Source organism: Pelophylax lessonae, assembly GCF_965119305.1.
Source record: "Pelophylax lessonae genome assembly, chromosome: 3".
NCBI lineage: Eukaryota > Metazoa > Chordata > Amphibia > Anura > Ranidae > Pelophylax > Pelophylax lessonae.
The window spans coordinates 647,012,593-647,036,470 of NC_138770.1; the positions used below are offsets into that span (position 1 = coordinate 647,012,593).

Sequence of the window (23,878 nt, forward strand, 5' to 3'; positions counted from 1 at the left end):
GACCGCTGGTGCCGTTCCTTCAGAGCCCTGTGTCGTGACCGTTGGCTCCCATGTGCATGCGCAGGAGTGACGTAATCGCGGCTCCAGCCAATTAGATGGCCGGATGCCGCAAACCCGGAAGAAGGGCGTCAGAACATGTCACCCATGAGAGAGGTGAGTGGGCGGCACTTCGTGGCTTTCTTTTTATGGAAGTATTTCATAATAAGCTAGTATGCGATGCATACTAGCTCATTATGTGTTTGTTTTTCAGGTGTTTGTTTTTCAAAAAAAAATTCTGAGGTTTACAACCTCTTTGAGGCCCCTTTTACACTATCCGTCCATTTTTCTCAGCGGGGGATCAATCCGCCGATCCCCGCTGAGCAGGAGGATGACAGCTGTGTCTCCGCTCTGTGTGCGGAGACACAGCTGTCAGTTCCCCATGCATCTCTATGGGGGAAATCGGATGGGAACGAACCGACGGTCCGTTCTCATCCAATCCGCTGGATGGATTGAAAATAGAGTTTCCATCCCTCCAGATTTGACGGATCGGATGTCAGCGGACATGTCTCCGCTGACATCCGATCCCCCATAGATATGCATGGGGGGACCGTTCAGATCCGCCAAAAAAACTGACAGGCGGATCTGAACGGTCCGCCTGTGTGAAAGGGGCCTATTGAACAAACTGAAGATAAAATCTGATCGGCTACCATGCACAGCTGCAGCAGATTCTGAATGTTCCAGTTTTAGTAAATCTCCCCCCCCCCACCCCCAAGTGTTAGCACTTTAATTTGTAGCAGATATCTCTTGGGGTCCTTTCACACGAGCGTTGCGCCTGGCGGACTCCGTTTTTCTCAGCGGGGATCGATCCGCTGATCCCCACTGAGCAGGCCGATGACAGCTCCATCTCCGCTTACTTTGCAGAGACAGAGCTGTCAGAGCTCCTCTATGGGAGATCGGATGAAAAAGGACCGCCTGTCCGTTTTCATCTGAACCTATCCAATCTGATCCTCCAGACGGATGGAAAATAGGGTTTCCATCCTTCTGGATTTCACGGACAGGTTCGAATCGGATAGCAGCGGGTGTCAGGGGAGATGTCTCGGCTGACATCCGCTGCTCCGTAGAGGTACATGGAGCATCCGATCAGGTCCGCCTGAAAAACGGCGGACCTGATTGGAAAGCCCGTGTGAAAGGGGCCTTAGGGAGCCTTTGCACCTTTTTGTGTGCACATGAATTATTTGTGCATGGTTCAACAGCATGCTTTATTATACATGAGCATTGGCAAGCTGCTGAAAGTGAATAGTAATGCACATACACAGCATTGTTGTGCATTACTATTCACTTTCAGCAGCTTTCCAATGCTCATGTATAATGAAGCATTTGTGCAATGTGCTGAAAAACAAAGGAGGCAGGTATGTGTGGCCATGCAAATAGACAACATCACTTAAGGCCCGTACACACGTACCGATCGTCGGCCGACCGATCGGCTATCTTTTGTCCCCGGGATGTCGTGTCCGCTGAAAAGTGCAAAAGACTGCACACGAATTTTGTCCGCCGCCTGCAGAAGTGATGTCATGTGATGGTTAACTTTCCCTGTGTTTTTTCTTTTCTGAGCATGCCCAGTCTTGCAAATCTGCTATTTGTCGGCCGAATTCTGTACTGACTGGCGAACAATCGGCCGTTCTGGTGTCGGCATACAAAAATTTTAATGCTTGCACGACAGATTCTGTTCGGCCGAAAGTGCGCTGTCGGAAGCATCATACTAACAAGCCGAAAATCGGCCTATCGGTCGTCGGCCGAATCTTTTCGGCCGACAATCTGCACGTGTGTACGGGCCTTTACCCTTCATCAAATCGTCTGATCATCATATAGTCTGTGGCAACATATAAACTTCTTCATATGATAAAAGTTAAACTGTCCAGATCAGCAGATGTCTTTGGATAGCGGATTCATTCAAAGATATTTAGAATACATAATGTATATACAGTATTTCAGCTCAGAGATGTTAAATTTACAGATTTGAATGTCTAGCCATGCCTATAGTTGACCAGCAGATGGCAGTGTTGGCCAACAATCTTGTTCTGGGCGTGTAGAGTTTCGCTCAGCTCAGGGATTGTGGAGTCTTCATCAATAATCCCATTCCATGTTACAGTGCATCTCATTTTGAAGAATCGGTAATTATTGCACTCTGTTGTACAGACTTGAGATAAAACAAATACTCCTGTTTGAAAACTTTCTTCCTTTTGAAGGATTAGCATGCTGTGTGATTTCAATTTGATTTTTATAGTACAACAGGAAAAAAAAGAAAAAAAGAAGAGACATTTAATTGACAGTGATGTATCCACTAAGCTTGATGTAACGTATAAGTGGCCTACTTTGGATCCTCTAACTGTCTGCCTTCCATCACGCAGTTCTCGCACTATCTCCATGAAAATGCCTCTTACGTGCGTCCTCTGGAGGAAGGAATGCTCCTGTTATTTGAAAGCATCACCGAGGGCACCATTACCGTCCTGGTAATATTTCCTAGCTCATTATCTCCTTCTTCTCCATCTGTGAATAAATCTCTGTCCCTTTTTGTCATATTCCCATTTTCATCCCCAGGAAACCGCGGTGAAGCTGCAAAATTTTTCTGAGCACTTTACATCCTATGTGTCTTTTCTGCAAAAAATTCTTCCGTACCAATTAAAAAGGTATGCAGGTTTTTATGTATTCCACCCCAGACAATAGTCATGCACATATTTGATTGTGAAGCTTTGGAAGAGTATATATGCGTATTCTTTAAGTGATATTGAACCCAAAACCTAAAATGTATTATATTGCAGCTTACCAATCATTAGATGTGGTGGCTGCATTTGTTTTCTTTTTTAGGTATTTTTTTTCCTGGTGATCTGGCCCCCACTTGGCATGAAGTAGCAACAGAGACACCTTTGTACAGTATTGTCAGTCTGGGGGGAGGGGAGTTTTAGATGGACTGCAGATTAAATAAACCTAACAAATTACCGTATATACTCGAGTATAAGCCGACTTCTTCAGCACGTTTTTTATGCTAAAAAAGGCCCCGTCAGCTTATACTAGAGTGAGGGTCCCACTTACCTGTTCTCCAGTGCACCGCGCATGCGCCACCACCGCTCGGGAAAGCCTGTACATGTTTGGCTATTCCCGAGCAGATGCTGCATGCGCGGTGACATGTTGGCGCCATTTTTAAATGTTAGGCGCCTCACCGAAAGGTAAGTGAGACTCCTCCGCAGCCCCTGCATCTCCTCAGAAGATGCAGTGCTGCAGGCATGGTACAGGAGATTATCCTGAACCATGCCTGCAGCACCGCCTCTCCTGTACCATCTCCTGTATCATGCCTGTACCATCTTCTGTACCATGCCCACAGCCCTGCATCTCCTCAGGAGATGCAGGGCTGCAGGCATGGTACAGGAAATTTCCCTGTACCATGTCCGCAGCCCCGCATCTCCTGTACCATGTCCGCAGCCCCGCATCTCCTGTACCATGTCCGCAGCCCCGCATCTCCTGTACCATGTCCGCAGCCCCGCATCTCCTGTACCATGTCCGCAGCCCCGCATCTCCTGTACCATGTCCGCAGCCCCGCATCTCCTGTACCATGTCCGCAGCCCCGCATCTCCTGTACCATGTCCGCAGCCCCGCATCTCCTGTACCATGTCCGCAGCCCCGCATCTCCTGTACCATGTCCGCAGCCCCGCATCTCCTGTACCATGTCCGCAGCCCCGCATCTCCTGTACCATGTCCGCAGCCCCGCATCTCCTGTACCATGTCCGCAGCCCCGCATCTCCTGTACCATGTCCGCAGCCCCGCATCTCCTGTACCATGTCCGCAGCCCCGCATCTCCTGTACCATGTCCGCAGCCCCGCATCTCCTGTACCATGTCCGCAGCCCCGCATCTCCTGTACCATGTCCGCAGCCCCGCATCTCCTGTACCATGTCCGCAGCCCCGCATCTCCTGTACCATGTCCGCAGCCCCGCATCTCCTGTACCATGTCCGCAGCCCCGCATCTCCTGTACCATGTCCGCAGCCCCGCATCTCCTGTACCATGTCCGCAGCCCCGCATCTCCTGTACCATGTCCGCAGCCCCGCATCTCCTGTACCATGTCCGCAGCCCCGCATCTCCTGTACCATGTCCGCAGCCCCGCATCTCCTGTACCATGTCCGCAGCCCCGCATCTCCTGTACCATGTCCGCAGCCCCGCATCTCCTGTACCATGTCCGCAGCCCCGCATCTCCTGTACCATGTCCGCAGCCCCGCATCTCCTGTACCATGTCCGCAGCCCCGCATCTCCTGTACCATGTCCGCAGCCCCGCATCTCCTGTACCATGTCCGCAGCCCCGCATCTCCTGTACCATGTCCGCAGCCCCGCATCTCCTGTACCATGTCCGCAGCCCCGCATCTCCTGTATCATGCCTGTACCCCTGCATCTCCTGTACCATGCCCGCAGCCCTGCATCTCCTGTACCATGCCCGCAGCCCGGCATCTCCTGTACCATGCCCGCAGCCCGGCATCTCCTGTACCATGCCCGCAGCCCGGCATCTCCTGTACCATGCCTGCAGCCCTGCATCTCCTGTACCATGCCCGCAGCCCTGCATCTCCTGTATCATGCCTGTACCATCTCCTGTACCATGCCCGCAGCCCTGCATCTCCTGTACCATGTCCACAGCCTCTGCATCTCCTGTACCATGCCCGCAGCCCCTGTTTTGGGTCTCGTGGTGCTCCAGTTGGGTCCAGTAGCTTCTGCATTTCCCACCCTAGGCTTATACTTGTACTAAAACTTATATAGTCAATAATTTTTCCCAGTTTTTTGTGGTAAAATTATGTGCTTCGGCTTATATTCGGGTCGACTCCTACTCGAGTATATACGGTATATAACAAATAATATTTATAGGTAAAGTTGATCCAGGGAATATCCGATTGCCTCTCTGGGGATCAGGAAGGAATTTTTTCCCCTGATGTAGCTAATTGGATCATGCTTTGCTGGGGTTTTTCACCTTCCTCTGGATCAACTGCGGGTATAGGATTTTCTATATGGGATTGTATGGTTGGGTTTTCTTTACTATTTTTTTTGTTTTTTGTCGGTTGAGCCAGATGGACTTTTTTTTTCAACCTGACCATGTAAATTGAAACCAAACTTGAGCTTCAGCAAGGCTCGGTTCACATATATGTGAACTGGATGCGTTTTGAACTGCATCACATGTGAACCAAATAGCTTTAAATGAAACCGGTTCACTTATGTCCGGGGTGGCCGATTTCTGTATATTTAAAAGAGTTCTGTTCCTTTTTTGAGTCAGGTGTGATTTCAAGTAAAAATTTGCACCTGAATCACACCTGAACTGCTAAGCAAAACCGCACCGGACTCATTTTAAAAACCAGGCTGAAACCGCGACTGGACTTATGTGAACTGAGCCTTACAGCAAACTGTTTTCTTTCCTTATGGGATAAAGGTTTTACATAAAAGCTGATCTTTGTAAGCACCCCTGCCAAATGTAAATGGTTTATCTCAACCCTCTAACTGCTATATCTGCAGGACAGCTTGTTCTGTTGGAAGAGCACAAACTTCCTGGCAGGATCACCAGGTGAAAATAAGTGAGGGCCTAAAAAAGGAAACAAATGCAGCCACCACATATAAGGATTGGAAAGCTGCAATATATTAAATGTTTGCTTTTGGATGTAACGCCACTTTGACATGCTTCAAATTTGCTTCAAAGGTTTTGAAATCTGTTTTTTCTGCTTGTGTAATTACATAAAAAGGTTTCTTAATGCTGACTTGCTGCATACTACCCCAGAGCTGCAGTCAGGCTTTCAGTGGGAGTGGCTGTTGGGTAAGGTGACAGGTTGGAAGGGCAGGTTCTTTGAAGACCTCATGGGTGGAAATGCTGCATGGGCATCACCAGTGTAGTCATGGGTTACCCACAAGGGCAACCAAGACAGGAGCCAAAGGCCGGATGAATGCCCAGACTGCTCGGCTACAACCCTTGTGCTCCTTATTTAATCCAGAAAGATGGTAATATCTGTGAAAGCTGCCCACCTCCTGGCACTTACTAAGGGAGAATAATGTAGGCAATTGGCATCTGAGAAGGGCAGGGCAATGCTCACATAGGCATTCCAAATCTGTTGCAAAGATGCTACCTTGCCTATAGTCCATCTTTCTGCTTCAATCCTCTGGTGATTTGTAGGCAGTAGTACTGTTTTTGACCCAATTGTGTAGCACTGTCCAAATATGTAAAATGAAATACATCCAATGTATTGAAAACCAACCGAGAAAGCAAAAAATTCTTATAGGTGCTCAAAAAATCAACCAAAAATCCCACATATTTATAAAGTGCTCAGTTCAAAGTCCATGACCATAGAGAAATCTGTGTGCCAATATAATCGAGGAATCATACAGGTAAATAAAACTCTTCACCGCATGTGTGCACCAAATGTCACAAACTGCTTACCAGATCCTAATACCTCAAAGGAAGGAGGTCTGGCTGCATTTTGGGAAACAACCCACATGGATGGATGGATAGTGGCTTCCAGGTATCAGATGGAGCTCATTCCGCCGGCTGCAGCAAACCATTGCATGATAAATGTAAATCAATGATAGGCAAGAGGAAGAAGATCTCTCATAGTTTAGTAATATTAAAATCCCGCTTTTATTATATTAAAATATTACTCACAAATGTAAAAAGGTAAATCGCATATCAAACACCAGTAAATGCTGATCGACGCTTTGGCGGGCATGATGACCCCACTGCTGTAACTCCACCCAATGCGTTTCGTCCTATGGGATGTCGCCACTAGGGCAACAGAGAAGAAGTATAAGTATTACTGTTTAAAGCGGACCTTCACCCTAAGGCAGCCCATAGATTATGCAATTTTCTTTCCTTCTGCAATGGGTGAAAGGAGAGAAAATTGCTAGATTTTCCTCATTAACAAGTGGTGATGGAGGAATCTCTCCTGCAGAGCTATTTTTCTGCCAGTGGGGAGCCTTCCCTGCTGTCAGAACACCATGTTCACTGCTGTCGGCTATAGCCACCAGCAGTGATCGCAAGAAAATCCGATAGGCTGGTTGTACTGAAGTTGATTGATGGATCAGTATAATCAGCCTGCCCATAGATTCCCTGCTGAACCGACCAAGATTAGATCCATCTATTGGCAGTTTTAGGCTGGGATCACATTTTTGTGGTTCCTGCATGCCACTTTTGAGTGCCATTAAGGCCTGGTTCACGCCTATGCAGGTTGCGGATGATGCATTTTCTGGGTGCGTTTTTTACCTGTGTTTTTGATGCGTTTTGGCAGCAGAAACGAATCAAAAACACAAGCACTGCATTTTTTTATGTGTTTACATTGAGGTCTATTGAACCAAATACGCATCCAGAAGTTGTTGACCTCCGGTGCCATACGGCGAGAAGGTCAAAAATAGCTTAGAAAGGTCGTCTAGGTCTGTAACCTGGGTGGTCCTTTCTAAGCTATTTTTGACCTTCTTGCGGATTGGCATCGGAGGTCAACAACTTCTGGTGAGTGTGCATTCTTCTCATATCCCAAGTGCATGGAGGGTGTCACCATCATTGCTCTTGCTGGGTGTATATCACTCCATAATTATTGCACCACTAAAAGGGAACCACGTTTTGTAGCACCTTGAAGAGACTATAAATTACCAGCAACCATCCTTTATGCACTTTACATGGACACTGTTTGCACTTGAAATGGTTTATCATTGCACTTTATATGGACATTATTTGCACTATTTGCTCATCGATGCACTTTATAAGGTTTCCATTTGCACATATAGTTGTTGCATTTGGATATTTGATTGCACTTTATATTTACATGGTGTATCCACACACTACACACCGTTTTTTTTGTTGATAGAAAACTAGTTTTGCATTACCACACTGGAGAGATCTGTGTGCGATATTGCTACACAGTTCACTACTTGTTCATAGAGGAACTGCGCTGCTAGTAATCTAGTATTACATATTTTTTTCATTTGGTAGGATCACATGGATATGAACACCCATGCAGTCCGTTTTTCAGTGCGGCAAAAAAAAAAAAAAGGTGCCTGAACCTTTTTCGTGCTGATGGGGTCCGATTTGAGCCAAACGAAATAATGTGATTTGCACAGGAATGTGATGTGACGCATCACTTCAGTGTGAACCCAGCCTTAAAGCGGAGTTCCAGCCATTTACTCACCTGTCCAACGGTCCAGCGATGCGGCCGCCGGAAGCCTCGATCCTCTCCCTCGGCGCCGGCATCACTGCTGTGGGCACCCGGCTGTTACAGTTTGCGGCTTCACAGCCGGGTACCCACTGCGCATGCGCGAGTCGCGCTGCGCGCCGTGATTGGCCGGCAATCTTCTGGGACCTCTGACGTGTCCCAGAAGATTGCAGGGAGGGAGGGGGAGAGGAGAACTTCCGCTCAGGGCGCTGCGGCGCTCCGAGCGGAAGTCGGAGCGGGTACCTGTCAAAACTAGGTACCCGCCCCCCCCCAAACAAATGACATGCCAAATGTGGCATGTCGGGGGGTCAGAACTCCGCTTTAAAGTGGAACTTAAAGCCATGATACATGCCTTCAGCCTGACCCCTTTTGCAGGTATAGCTATGTAAACATTAAAGCGGAGTTCCGGCCTCAAAATCCACTTTGGGCCATCCGCTTGCTGATTGTCAACTAAAAAACAAATGGATACTCCTATTTTTTTTTCACTTTTTTTTTTTTGTTCACTTACCTTTTTTATAGAAGAAAATATACTCCCCTTCCTTCCACTTCCTCCCGCCATGGCCCGCGCCGTCTCTTCCGGCTTGCGATGATTCCTGGGAGCTGAACGTCATCGCTCCCAGGAATCAATGCGCCTGCACCGGCCCCGCTCATCACTTCCGGGGCAGATGCGGCATTCCCTGCTAAACAGCTTCTGGGCATGCCGTCCACCATCTTCTAGGACCTATGTGTGTCCCAGAAGGTAGAGGGGGTAATGAGGAGTATCTGGAAATGTCATAGATCACCGATCTTACCCGAAAGTAAGAGTGGGTACCTGTCAAGTACCCACTCCTCCCCAAAAAGTGCCAATGTGGCAGTGCAGGGTGCGAACAAGCGGCGCTTCCTCTTTTTGGCGGAGCTCCGCTTTAAAATCCAGTAATACACTGTCTAACTCTGCTTTGCACATGCTCAGTTCCTCTCTATTTTCTGGCACTGTGCTGAAAATCAGAGCCAATAGAGGCCGATCTGCTGACATCCAAAGGATTTACTGCTGTAAAGTGGAACCCTGCTATCGTTTTCTGCCAAGGAAGCTGCCACCTTTGCCTCTGCTTAATCTGCATTTGCCATGATGCTACACATATGACACCAGCCATTGGATGGTTTAGTACAGGGATATGCAAACTGTGGCCCTCCAGCTGTTGCAAAACTACAAATCCCATCATGCCTCTGCCTCTGGGTGTCATGCTTGTGGCTGTCAGTCTTGCTATGCCTCATGGGACTTGTAGTTCTGTAACATCTGGAGGGTCACAGTTTCCATTTCCCTGGTTTAGTATTTGTTGAGAGCACAGCCAATGCGAGTGTTACATTCCCGTCATGCTTTGAAACTGTTAAATGGATTGGTTTACTTCCACTTTAAGGGGCTCTGGGCTTCAGCAAAATGGTGGCCCCCAGCAAGAAGAAACAGGAGAAATGCTGGAGGCAATTTACAGCACAAACTCATTTTGGCAGCATAATTATTAATTTCGTTCCTTGCTATAGAACATTATTTTTACTCAAGTTATTCTGGGTAAAGTTTCGCTTTAAATGCACCTATGATTAAACTATGGACATTAAAGCAGAGCTCCAAAAACATGCAAATTACTCCTAATGATGTTTCCCCGCAGGTCTAGATGACTGCCAAGTAAGATAAAAAAAATAATCATAGTTTCATACATGCTGGTGCCAATGTTGCAGGTCTTGTACAGTACAGGGATTGTCATTTAGGCCTCTTTCACACTTTTGCGACTTGTCCTGCAACTTGGGACTGCATGAGAAGTCTGACTCCATGATTTCCTTTCAATGTACATGAGTACCGTTCATATCTGTGCGACTTCAAAGTAATCCCTGCACTACTTTGGTCCGACTTTGATGCATTTTGAGCTCCAAATCCAAAGATTACACAGGCATTGCTTCAAGTCCAGTCAAAATGGCAGCAAAATCATGCGACTTTTAGGTCGCACAAGTGTGAAAGGGGGCCTTAACCTCCCTTTTCCTCTCCCCTTGTCCATTCACAAAAGTCCTTGTATTCAGTACACAGCCCTGAGGCAGAGGATACCTCCATCATCTCTCTGCAGGATAATTTAGCCTTTACTCTACAACAGGGGTGTCAAACTCAATTTAATCGCGGGCCGCATCAGCATTATGGTTGCCCTCAAAGGGCCGGTTATAGCTGTAAGATCAGATGTCCAGAGCACCCTTACATGACATGTCAAGAGCCCCCCCCACCATCATAAGACAAGAGTCACCCATCCTTCCTTATATTACAATGCACCTCCTTACCTTGTGCTACTGCCAGGAAGATGCGGGTGGATCTGAGAAGAAGGAAGTGCAAGGTCTGGAGGAGGACCAGAGGAGTCACCTTTAGGGTACTTTCACACGGTCCGTTCAGTTTTTTCATCCGCTCAGTGACTTTTTTTTTTTTTTAAACGGACCCGGGTGCACTTTTGGAGGGTCCGTTCCGTATGTCCGTTTTTCATCCATCCGTTTGCACATGAAAAACTGACATAATGTATGTCTATGGGATTGCGGATGTCAGCGGATGACACCGCTGACATCCTTTTTTGCATCCGTTCCATTTTTTAAATGGAAGAAAAATAGGGTTCTCTTCCGTTTCAAAAAACTGAACGGAATGGGCGCAAACGGGTGTCATCCGCTGCCATCCGCAATCCCATAGACATTCATTATGTCCGTTTTTCACCCGCAAACGGATGGGATGAAAAATGGACATATGGACAGCCCGTGTGAAAGGACCCTTACAGAGTCTGCTGAATACTGGGGAGGTAGAGACAAGGTGGTGTTGTGGCTGCACAGCGAGGTGCAGGATCTGTAGGAGGAGTTTTGCCCTCCTCTCTGCTGCAGACTGCTGAGAAGGGGGGTTGGGCAAAGACAAGCCTTTTTACAGCAGCACAGAGAAGCACAGGATCTGGCAAAGGAGTTCTGTTCGCTCTGCTGCTGACTACTGAGACAGGGTGGGGGCAGAGGCAAGGGGGGGTGCCGCAGCTGCAGGAGAGGTGCAAGGGCCACATGAAATGGCTTGGGGGGCCGCATTCGGCCCGCGGGCCTTGTGTTTGACACCTGTGCTCTACAATGTGCCTTTGTTTTGCACTTCATTCATAGGCGGCAGACAGCCTGTGGTGTGTCTGGAGTTCTCTCTAATGAGACAGGAGAGCCAAGGCACATGGCTTTGACAGGTCATGTGACCGGCTTACCTCCTGGCAGTTTTTGGCCCATTTGATACAATTAATGGGACTTCAATTGCTTTGGAGTCCCGAAGCGAGCGGAGGGCAGATTTGTAAAGCGCACCGCTGTGCTTTATAAACATGTCAGCAGGTTTTATTTTTTTCCTGCGATTTAAAGCCACCGTGCCACTTTCTGCTTTATAAACGGGCCCCTTAGAGTTGGCACCGGCCTAAAAAAGCGGCGTGGGTAAAACGGTATTCTTACTCCATTATTTATTCCTTGCTTTTGTTGAGGTTGGCGTTCTCGTTAGACATGGATCTGTAACGGCGTTCGTATTTAACCTGCTTTTGTGTCATTAGTAGAATATCCGGCTGGAGCTGCGATGGCGGTAGCCGGGAATATCTTCGGCCCTGGGAGAGAGTTTTGCCTGCAGCTCGGAGTGTAATTATAGTTATTCCCAATGGGTTCACACAACACCTCTCTGCCAAGCCGCGCTGCTTTGACTGAGAAGGAACCAGAATCGGTTTCAAAGGCCGGAGCCGCCAGTATCTGTCCTCTGACAGCAGCCTTTGAATAATAACGCTGCGCTCTCTGGATACATCTGACATTGAACAAATTCCCCAGCCGCACAGGCCCACTGGCAACCTTCGCTGTACAAAATGGTGGCAGTAGATCAAAATGAAGGATGAGAATGCTGTGACAGCTGGAGAATGAGATATATTACAGACACCGCACATAAAGACATGGCGTATGGAAGAATTTTATTTTTTTAAAGCTGAACTCCAGGCATTGCATGCTTGCATTGTTCCAGATTGGCGTAATGGAAGTAATGTACAGCCGTGGCCATAACTTATTAGAATGACACAAATGTTCATTTCTCTTTCATTCACTGATGGGACACGGCTCCATGTCTTCTACACCAGGGATTCCCAAACTACGGCCCTCCAGTTGCTCAGGAACTACAATTCCCATCAGGCGGCCTAGTCATGTATGTGAATGTCAGAGTTTTACAATGCCTCATGGGATGTGTAGTTCCGCAGCATCTGCAGGGCCGTAGTTTGGGAATCCCTGTTCTAGACCATGGTCTAGAACAGGGACCAGGGACCATGGTCTAGAACAGGGACCATGGACCATGGTCTAGAACAGTGTTTCTCAATCTTTTTTCAGTTGTGGCACCCTTAACAATTCTGCACAATCTCGAGGCACCCCATTCTAAAATGTAAAAAAACTCCTAAACTAATAGTTTTACATAACGCAGCAACATCCATACACGTGGGCCATCCAACATTAGAAGTGATTTATTCCTCCGCTATTGCAAAACTTGTACGGACTAGTATTCTAGGGTTTCTCTTCTCCCTCAGTGTCTCTTCTTTTATTTGCTAATGTGACCCCAGTGCTGACAGAGAAGGGATGAGGAGGAGTAAATAGGTATGCTGTGAAAGCATCTGTCATTCTCCTTATCATCCAGTGATGTCACTGGTTGTCAGGGTGCAAGTGGCTTGACCTGCACAGTGCCCAGGGTTGTCAGGGTGCCAGTGGCTTGACCTGCACAGTGCCCAGGGTTGTCAGGATGCAAGTGGCTTGACCTGCACAGTTCCCAGGGCTGTCAGGGTGCCAGTGGCTTGACCTGCACAGTGCCCAGGGTTACCAAGGTGCCAGTGGCTTGAACTGCACAGTGCCCAGGGTTGTCAGGGTGCCAGTGGCTTGACCTGCACAGTGCCCAGGGTTGTCAGGGTGCCAGTGGCTTGACCTGCACAGTGCCCAGGGTTGTCAGGGTACCAGTGGCTTGACCTGCACAGTGCCCAGTGTTGTCAGGGTGCCAGTGGCTTGACCTGCACAGTTCCCAGGGTTGTCAGGGTGCCAGTGGCTTGACCTGCACAGTGCCCAGGGTTGTCAGGGTGCCAGTGGCTTGACCTGCACAGTGCCCAGGGTTGTCAGGATGCAAGTGGCTTGACCTGCACAGTTCCCAGGGTTGTCAGGGTGCCAGTGGCTTGACCTGCGCAGTGCCCAGGGTTACCAAGGTGCCAGTGGCTTGACCTGCACAGTGCCCAGGGTTGTCAGGGTGCCAGTGGCTTGACCTGCACAGTGCCCAGGGTTGTCAGGGTGCCAGTGGCTTGACCTGCACAGTGCCTAGGGCTGTCAGGGTGCCAGTGGCTTGACCTGCACAGTGCCCAGGGTTACCAAGGTGCCAGTGGCTTGAACTGCACAGTGCCCAGGGTTGTCAGGGTGCCAGTGGCTTGACCTGCACAGTGCCCAGGGTTGTCAGGGTGCCAGTGGCTTGACCTGCACAGTGCCCAGGGTTGTCAGGGTACCAGTGGCTTGACCTGCACAGTGCCCAGTGTTGTCAGGGTGCCAGTGGCTTGACCTGCACAGTGCCCAGGGTTGTCAGGGTGCCAGTGGCTTGACCTGCACAGTGCCCAGGGTTGTCAGGGTACCAGTGGCTTGACCTGCACAGTGCCCAGTGTTGTCAGGGTGCCAGTGGCTTGACCTGCACAGTTCCCAGGGTTGTCAGGATGCAAGTGGCTTGACCTGCACAGTGCCCAGGGTTGTCAGGGTGCCAGTGGCTTGACCTGCACAGTGCCCAGGGTTGTCAGGATGCAAGTGGCTTGACCTGCACAGTTCCCAGGGTTGTCAGGGTGCCAGTGGCTTGACCTGCGCAGTGCCCAGGGTTACCAAGGTGCCAGTGGCTTGACCTGCACAGTGCCCAGGGTTGTCAGGGTGCCAGTGGCTTGACCTGCACAGTGCCCAGGGTTGTCAGGGTGCCAGTGGCTTGACCTGCACAGTGCCCAGGGCTGTCAGGGTGCCAGTGGCTTGACCTGCACAGTGCCCAGGGTTACCAAGGTGCCAGTGGCTTGAACTGCACAGTGCCCAGGGTTGTCAGGGTGCCAGTGGCTTGACCTGCACAGTGCCCAGGGTTGTCAGGGTGCCAGTGGCTTGACCTGCACAGTGCCCAGGGTTGTCAGGGTACCAGTGGCTTGACCTGCACAGTGCCCAGTGTTGTCAGGGTGCCAGTGGCTTGACCTGCACAGTGCCCAGGGTTGTCAGGGTGCCAGTGGCTTGACCTGCACAGTGCCCAGGGTTGTCAGGGTGCCAGTGGCTTGACCTGCACAGTGCCCAGGATTGTCAGGGTGCCACTGGCTTGATCTGCACAGTGCCCAGGGTTGTCAGGGTGCCAGTGGCTTGACCTGCACAGTGCCCAGGGTCATCAGGGTGCCAGTGGCCTGACCAGCACAGTGCCCAGAGTTGTAATTCTACAAAGTAAAAATCTGTGGAAATTTGTTGCCATTCTGCCAAGGCACCCCTGAAGAACCCAGGAGGCACACCAGGGTGCCGCGGCACCCTGGTTGAAAAAGGCTGGTCTAGAGCAGTGTTTCTCTCAACCTTTTTTCAGTCAAGTCACCCTTAAAAATTATAGACAATCTCAAGGCACCCTTTAAACACTTCAGCCCTGGGAAGGTTTTACCCCCTTCCTGACCAGGCCCTATTTTGCGATTCGGCACTGCGTTACTTTAACTGACAATTGCGCGGTCATGCGATGCTGTACCCAAATGAAATTGATGTCCTTTTTTCCCCACAAATAGAGCTTTCTTTTGGTGGTATTTGATCACCTGTGCGATGATTTTTTTTTTTTTATTATTATTTTATTTTTTGCGCTATAAACAAAAAAAGAGCGACAATTCTGGGGAAAAAAAACAATATTTTTCACATTCTGCTATGACATTCTAAAATAAAAAATGTAAAAAATCTAAATTTTTTAACATTTTAGGCCAATTTTTCTGCTACATATTTTTGGTAAAAAAAAAAATAATCGCAATAAGCGTATTTAGATTGGTTTGCGCAAAAGTTATCGTGTCTACTAACTACGGGAATGATTTGTCATTTTTATTGTTGTTTTTTTTTTTTTTGTTTTTTTTTTACTAGTAATGGCGGCGATCTGCGTTTTTTGGCTGGAGTGCGACATTATGGTGGACAGATCGCACCCCTGACTGACATTTTTGACACTTTTGGGGGAACCAGTGACATTACTACAGTAATCAGCGCTAAAAATATGCACTGTTACTGTAATGACACTGGCAGGGAAGGGGTTAACATTGTGGGTGATCAAGGGGTTAAGTGTGAGCCTAGGGGAGTGATTCTAACTGTGGGTGGGGGGGGGTGTGGCTTCTGAAATGACCATAGAGTAGACCTGTGTTCCTATATAGAAGGATGATAGGCACTCTGTGATCATTCCAGAGAGCGGAAGGAGGAAACAGGGAAGGCAAAATATCACCAGATATTTCAGCTTTAAACAAAGAATCTAGAGTAGGACCATTAATGTGTTCTGGATCCAACCACCTTTTTTTGTTTTTATAAAATGATCACATTCCCTCTGTTCGCAGCTGCATAAGAGCTGGGGGAGGAGAAGCCGCAGCACACTGAGCTTCCCAGTAAATGGCTGTGCAGTGTGGGTGTGTCAGGACAAGTCTGATCAATGGAGAATAGCATACTGCGTTCCCAGCATAGCTACAGAACTTACCAGGATGTGCTCTCCTGCTTAGTGTGGTCAGTTTTTACTAGGAACGCAGAGGGGCTGGCAGGAACACCAGGGATTTCACATAAAGGAAGCAATACAAAGAAAACAGGAGACTTTCTCATATATGTACATGGTACAGCAGCCACATATCAGGAATATGAAATGTTGGGATAACAAACGCTTTAAAGTCTAATTAAAGGCAATTATTATTATTTTTTTTTAAAAGTAGAACGGGCTTAGAATACCTGTCCTGTTTTTTTTGCTGTCTGTGCCCCTGTTAGGCCCCCTGTCGTACAACTTGGGAACGCAAAGTCGCATGACAAATCGTACCACATGATTTCCAATGAGCACCATCCATTCATATTTGTGCGACTTCAAATCGCAGTGACTTAAAAGTAGTCCCAGGCACTACTCTTTCAGACTTTGATGCGACTTGCGGTCCATAGACCTCAAGATTACACAGGCAGTGCTCAAAGTCCAATCAAAATCGTGGATAAATCGCGCCACTTTCAGGTCGCCTTAAAGTGGAGTTCCGGCCTATTTTGCAACTTTAGTGATTCCTGGAGTGCTCACTATGCTGATCAACAATTGGGCATTTTCAATTTTTTTCGGGGGTCCCTTACCTTATTTTCAGGGCATTTTTGATTGTACTTCCTCCTTCTCCCCCCTTCTGTGGCCACGGCCACCGACATCACTTCCGCCTTTGCATTGCATCCTGGGAGCTGTTTGTCATCACTCCCAGGAGGCTGGAATCAGGAAGAACTCCCATAACACTCCCTGAAATCAGGAAGAAGGACTCAGCAGATTAAACTGCGGCTTCAGATGCCCACATCCAAGATGGCCGCGCCCAGACAGCGTTTTTAAAAGTAAGATTTTGACTAAAATCCAATACTATACACCTTGTAAGTATGAGAATAGCGGTTCTGTAAAGGGCGATGGATTAGTATTATAGGGGGATTTTTAGTTTAAAAAGGTATTTGAGGCCGGAACTCTGCTTTAGGAAGATTCACCCTCTCTATCTCTCCTGTTTAACGATATTACTGAGAGTGAAAGTAAATCCCAAATTTTGGGTTGTCACCCGAACAGGAATAGAGACTTCCAGTGGGGACATTAGTTCTGGTGACAACCAGGGATCCCCTCACTTTGGAGGGATTTCCTCTCACTTCCTGTTTGGCTATCAGACAGGAAGTAAAGGGAAATCTCTTCATCCCTGACGGGGGTTATAACCGTCCATCAGTCTATCCAAAATGATAGAATTAAACTGCTTTAATTTGCTCTGTACAGTTTTTAACAAAACTATGATTAGACTTTAAAAAATAAAAGGCATATTTTGCTGAAGTTGACTGCTGGGATCTAAAATAGAAATGTTATTCATGTCTCTTCATCTTCACAATCACAGTCTGGAGGAGGAGTCGGGGTCCCCACTTTGCACAGCACCGTTACAGGGGCGGAATGTGGAACTCCACAGAGACATGAAGAGATTGACGGCAGCGTTTGAGAAACTGAAGACATACATCTCCCTCCTCGCCTTACCCAGTGAGTCTCGTCTGCTGCTCAGTGCAGGATTTTTTATTTGTGTATTTGCTTTTATTACCTTTGGAACACCTACACACGTGTGTGTATATATAATATAGGTGTGTGTATGTACAGTATCTCACAAAAGTGAGTACACCCCTCACATTTTTGTAAATATATTATTATATCTTTAAAGGTGACAACACTGAAGAAATGACAATTTGCTACAATGTAAAGTAGTGAGTGTACAGCTTGTATAACAGTGTAAATTTGCTGCCCCCTCAAAATAACTCAACACACAGCCATTAACCACTTTACCACCGGAGGATTTTGCTGTCTTACGTCCAGGCCACTTTTTGCGATTCGGCGCTGTGCGACTTTAACTGACAATTGCGCGGTCGTGTGACGCCGTACCCAAATGAAATTTACGTCCTTTTTTTCCCACAAACAGAGCTTTCTTTTGGTGGTATTTGATCACCTGTGCGATTTTTACTTTTTGCGCTATAAACAAAAAAAGAGCATAAATTTTGAAAAAATAACTATTTTTAACATTTTTTTTTTATATGAAATTCCCCCCCCCCCCCCAAAAAATGTAAAAATCTAATTTTTTTTCAATTGTTGGCCAATTTGTTTTCTGCTACCTATGTTTGGTAAAAAAAATCACAATAAGCGTATTTTGATTGGTTTGCGCAAAAGTTATTGCGTTTACTAACTAAGGGAAAGATTTTTGTCATTTTTGGTGTTTTTTAACGAGTAATGGTGGCGATCTGCGATTTTTTTTTTTTTTGCGGGACTGCGACATTGCGGCGGACAGATCGGACCCTTGACTGACATTTTTGACACTTTTGGGGGTACCAGTGACATTTCTACAGTACTATAAATATGCACTGTTACTGTAAAAATGACACTGGCAGGGAAGGGGTTAATTTTATTGGAGAAGGAGGGGTTAATGTATGCCTGGTGCTTACTAACGTGTGTGGGGGGAGGTGACTGAGTGAGTCAGGGACAGATCGCATGTTCAGCTATGCTGAACCCTGCAATCTGACCCTGTCTGTCACTTAGGAGATCCGCCCGCTCTGTTTACACAAGCGGGCGGATCTCCAAACTCGATTCCCCGACGATCGGGGAAGAGCAGCCGCGATCGCCACCTCCCCTGGCCCGACTCCCACTGTGACTGAATACAGCGGGAGCGCCGCCTACAAGGGGAGGAGTCCAGCGACGTAGGTCTACGTCGCTGGACGGAATTGAGCCACTTTGCCGCAGTACAGTCCCAGTGACTGGTCGGCAAGTGGGTAATGTCTAAACCGCTGGCAACAAAAGTGAGTGCACCTCTAAGTTAAAATGTCCAAATTGGGCCCAATTAACTATTTTCCCTCCCTGGTGTTATGTGACTCGTTAGTGTTACAAGGTCTCAGGTGTGAATGGGGAGCAGGTGGTGTTATCGCTCTCTCTCTTAAGGCCTGTACACACAATAAGAAAATCTGAAGGGAAATTTCGTCTGACGACCGATCTATCGATTTTCGGATTGTTAGTATGGTGCTTCTTCGACAGCCGACTCCAACTTTTCGGCCGAAAAAATCCTGATGTGCAGGCTATAAAACTTTTATCGTCCGTCAACACAACGTCCGATTTTCGTCTCATTAGTACAGTTTTCGACGGAAAAAAATCTTAAGAACAAGACTAGGCATGCTCAGAGACCAAAGAACAAATCCAAATCAATCCAACACATGACATCACTTCTGAAGTAGAATTCTGTTGTACCGGAAAATTCGTATGAAATAACCTCTTCACTTTCCACATCAGACTAGCATGCCACAAAAAACGGACGACAGATCGTTCGATAATCTGATCGTGTGTACGGGGCTTTACTGGTCACTAGAAGTTCAACATGGCACCTCATGGCAAAGAACTCTCTGAGGATCTGAAAAAAAGAATTGTTGCTCTACATAAAGATGGCCTATGCTATAAGAAGATTGCCCAGACCCTGAAACTGAGCTGCAGCACAGTGGCCAAAACCATACAGCAGTTTAACAGGACAGGTTCCAATCAGAACAGCCTCGTCATGGTCGACCAAACAAGTTGAGTGCACATGCTCAGCGTCGTATCCAGAGGTTGTCTTTGGGAAATAGACGTATGAGTGCTGCCAGCATTGCTGTAGAGGCTGAAGGGGTGGGGGGTCAGCCTGTTGGTGTTCAGACCATACGTCACACACTGCATCAAATTGGTCTGCATGGTTGTCATCCCAGAAGGAAGCCTCTTCTAAAGATGATGCACAAGAAAGCCTGCAAACAGTTTGCTGAAGACAAGCAGATTAACCACTTAAGCCCCGGAAGATTTTACCCCCTTCCTGACCAGGCCCTATTTTGCGATTCGGCACTGCGTGACTTTAACGGACAATCGCGCGGTCCTGAGACGCTGTACCCAAACAAATTTGACGTCCTTTTTTTTCCCCACAAACAGAGCTTTCTTTTGGTGGCATTTGATCACCTGTGCGATTTTTTTTTTTTTTTTTTTTTTTTTTTTTTTTTGATCATGCGCTATAAACAAGAAAAGAGCGACAATTTTGCAAAAATAACAATATTTTTCATATTTTTTTATATGAAATTCCCCCAAAAAAAATGTAAAAATCAAAATTTTTTAACATTTTAGGCCAATTTGTTTTTTGCTACATATGTTTGGTAAAAAAAATCGCGGAAAGCGTATTTTGATTGGTTTGCGCAAAAGTTATTGCGTTTACTAACTAAGGGAAAGATTTTTGTCATTTTTATTTATTTATTTTTCTTTTTTAACGAGTAATGGCGGCGATCTGCGATTTTTTTTTTTTTTTTTTTTTTTGCGGGACTGCGACATTGCGGCGGACAGATCAGACCCTTGACTGACATTTTTGACACTTTTGGGGGTACCAGTGACATTACTACAGTAATCAGTGCTATACATATGCACTGTTACTGTAAAAATGACACTGGGAGGGAAGGGGTTAACTTTATTGGAGAGGGAGGGGTTAAGTGTGTCCCTAGGGGCGTGTTTCTTACTGTGATTGGATGTGGCTTTGTGTGTAACAGCACAGATCAACGGTTCTACATAGCAGGACCGAGTGATCTGTGCTTTTACACAGGGGAGAATGACAGGCGGCTTTGTTTACATTAGCCGCCTGCCTTTCTCCCTCTCCACCCGACGATCGCGAGTGACCGGCGGACATCGGGTCCGCCGGTCACACGCGCCGGCTTCTTCGGGTACGAGCGGAGGCCGGAGCGTGCGCTCGCCTCCTATTCGCTCCCAGGCTAGTGACGTACCGGTACGTCACTTTGCCTGGGAGGGGCTGACCGCTGCCGTATATAGTCGGGCGGCGGTCGGCAAGTGGTTAAGGACATGGATTACTGGAACCATGTCCTGTGGTCTGATGAGACCAAGATAAACTTATTTGGTTCAGATGGTGTTAAGCGTGTGGGGCGGCAGTCAGTCAAGCATGGTGGTTGGAGTGTCATGGTCTGGGGCTGTGTGACTGCTGCCGGCACTGGGGAGCTACAGTTCATTGAGGGAACCATGAATGCCAATATGTACTGTGACATACTGAAGCAGAGCATGATCCCCTCCCTTTGGAGACTGGGCCGCAGGGCAGTATTCCAACATAATGACCCCTAAACACACCTCCAAGACTACCACTGCCTTGCTAAAGAAGTTGAGAGTAAATGTGATGGACTGGCCAAGCATGTCTCCAGAGCTAAACCCTATTGAGCATCTGTGGGGCATCCTCAAACGGAAGGTGGAGGAGCGCAAGGTCTCAAACTCCCACCAGCTATGTGATGTCATCATGGAGGAGTGGAAGATGACTCCAGTGGCAACCTGTAAAGCTCTAGTAAACTCCATGCCCAATAGGATTAAGGCAGTGCTGGAAAATTAATGGTGGCCACACAAATTGACACTTTGGGCCAAATTTAGTGTACTCACTTTTGTTGCCAGCGGTTTAGACATTAATGGCTGTGTGTTGAGTTATTTTGAGAGGACAGCAAATTTACACTGTTATACAAGCTGTACACTCAATACTTTACATTGTAGCAAAGTGTAATTTCTTCAGTGTTATCACATGAAAAGATATAATAAAATATCTACAAAAATGTAAGGGGGGTACTCATTTTTGTGAGATACTGTGTGTGTGTGTGTGTGTATATATATATATATATATATATATATATATGATAGAGTGAGAGCGATAACACCACCTTTACCACCTCTGCTCCCCATTCACACCTGAGACCTTGTAACACTAACGAGTAACATGACATCGGGGAGGGAAAATGGATAATTGGGCCCAATTTGGACATTTTCACTTATGGGTTGTGACGAGACCCTTGCTCGCTCTGTCCGCTCTCCCGACACTCCTCTGTTTCTAGTCAGTCAGCTTGCAGATCGCATCGTCTGATGGTTCGGTCAACCAAGGATCCGGGATCCGAACTGTTGTGCGTTTTGGTATAAAATTTGACTATTGTTAATTTATTACTAAAAGGCGATGTCTGAACTATCAATAGAATTATGACGCAGTGCCTCCAGCCGATTACGGCAAATAATTTAATAACTAAGAAAAACCCAATCAATTTTGTTCAGACCTCCAATAATATACCACAACAATTTTCCTGAGCCCTTGGCGCTTACGGTGAATTCTTACCAATATATAAATATCTCCCAATTAAATCAATAAATATAATTTATTAAGATACGAGTATAATTATATATTTACATACAAAACTAAATTTACTGGTGATTAATATTCCACACACAATATCAAAATACGTTGCACAGATACAACGTGATTAGAATTAAATTTTTTTTTTTTAAACCAGACACAGAATTAAATATAACCCGATAAAAGTAAAATTAACTGTGAATTAAAATATTAAAAACAAAATGCCTGACCACTCTTAAGGCAGTTTCTCACTTTCCGCGGCCGTAGGAAAGAAAGGAACTTATCTTAAAGAGTCACACCCTATTATACCCAACACACTTAAATTCAGCCTTAACTCTAGACAAACACTTGAAATTTATAAAATCAATTGATTCAGTGAAAAGAAAAATTAACATATAGAGTTGCTCTACCCAATGTAAATGACCATATATGTATAATTTCAGACAATGTCATACACTTCCTATTATCTTGGGAGTAAATGGGTTAAATTATTAAGTCTATCTCTCACCACTCCTTCCAAGGAAAATGTTCAAAGTAAAGTAGTTCGTCTCTCAGCAGGAGATCAGCCAATGGGCAGTGGTCAAAATGGCAGCAGTCTTTTCCTGTGTCCTTCCTTGGGCGTGTTTTTTAGGATTTTTTTTTTTTTTTTTTCCAGAGTCCCTTGCTTTCCCAGGGGTCCTTATCTATATGATCAGAAACTATTGATTGAAATGACCACTCCCCAACCAATATTGACTGTTTCTTCAGTGGTGGTTTTCAGAAGTGGGCAGTGACTGGTCAATTTTCACCTGCCCATTGGTTAACAGTTAGTTGCATCATTGCAAATGGGATTGTCCTATAATGTGATGTGGGAGTTGCTATAAACCATATATGAATTATATTTTTGGGGATTTGGTGATTTCTGCTTTTTATAACATTTCAATATTTTGATTCAAGATTATGTTTTCTGCTGGTAGTGTCATTAATAATAGCTGTATTCATTTCCTGTAGGAATAATTCCATAATCCTTGTGTAATATTCTTTAAGTACAAGAGATTTATAGGGATATCTCATGCTAGTGTAGTTTATATCATCATTGAACATTATTTGTGATTTGGTGGGTGAGCCATCTCTATTGATGAATTATTCTTGTGAAACACTATCCCCTACATATAACAACAAAGTTCAATATATGGTGATAACTGGATACACACACACATGCACATACACACACAGATATATTAATACACGTGCGTGTACACACATACCCATACACGTACACACACATATCCACACACGCACATGTACATATGTACCATACACATATACATGCATATACCTACACACCTACACGCACATATATACATACATGTGTATACATATATATATACATACGTATATATATATATATATATATATAAACATATCTACATACACAGATGCACACATCCTAGTCACCATTTTGTTGAAGAGGCTTATGTATTCAGCTGAGTCAATACTATTGCGTCTTAAGAAGAGTTAGTTTTCACCCTAGAACAATGGGGACCGTCTATTGCTTTGTTTCTTCTGTTGAATAAGTTTCTTCTTCAAACTTTGATTTTCAGGTTTTTATCACCTTTCTTTGTACAAAACCTTGAGAATTGGGGACGTTTTTGTATGGCCAATTGTCTCTGACTAATTACACAAACCTGTCTTAATTTGCACTGTTGAAGGTTTGGTCAATACTATTGTGTGTGTGCGGCCAGTTTTTTTTTTTTTTTTTACAGAGGTTGATGTGTCAGGCTGAGGTCAGTGTAAGTGT

General features: G+C 46.2%; 1 protein-coding gene across 1 annotated transcript in view; it reads left to right on the forward strand.

Moving 5' to 3' along the window:
- PPP1R21 (protein phosphatase 1 regulatory subunit 21) overlaps positions 1 to 23,878 on the forward strand; it is a 247,552-nt gene that overhangs the window by 124,208 nt on the left and 99,466 nt on the right. The window contains exons 10-12 of the mRNA XM_082252349.1: positions 2,388 to 2,489; positions 2,578 to 2,666; positions 17,302 to 17,438. Coding sequence (XP_082108475.1) covers positions 2,388 to 2,489; positions 2,578 to 2,666; positions 17,302 to 17,438 — 328 coding nt within the window. The remainder of the gene's footprint in view (positions 1 to 2,387; positions 2,490 to 2,577; positions 2,667 to 17,301; positions 17,439 to 23,878) is intronic.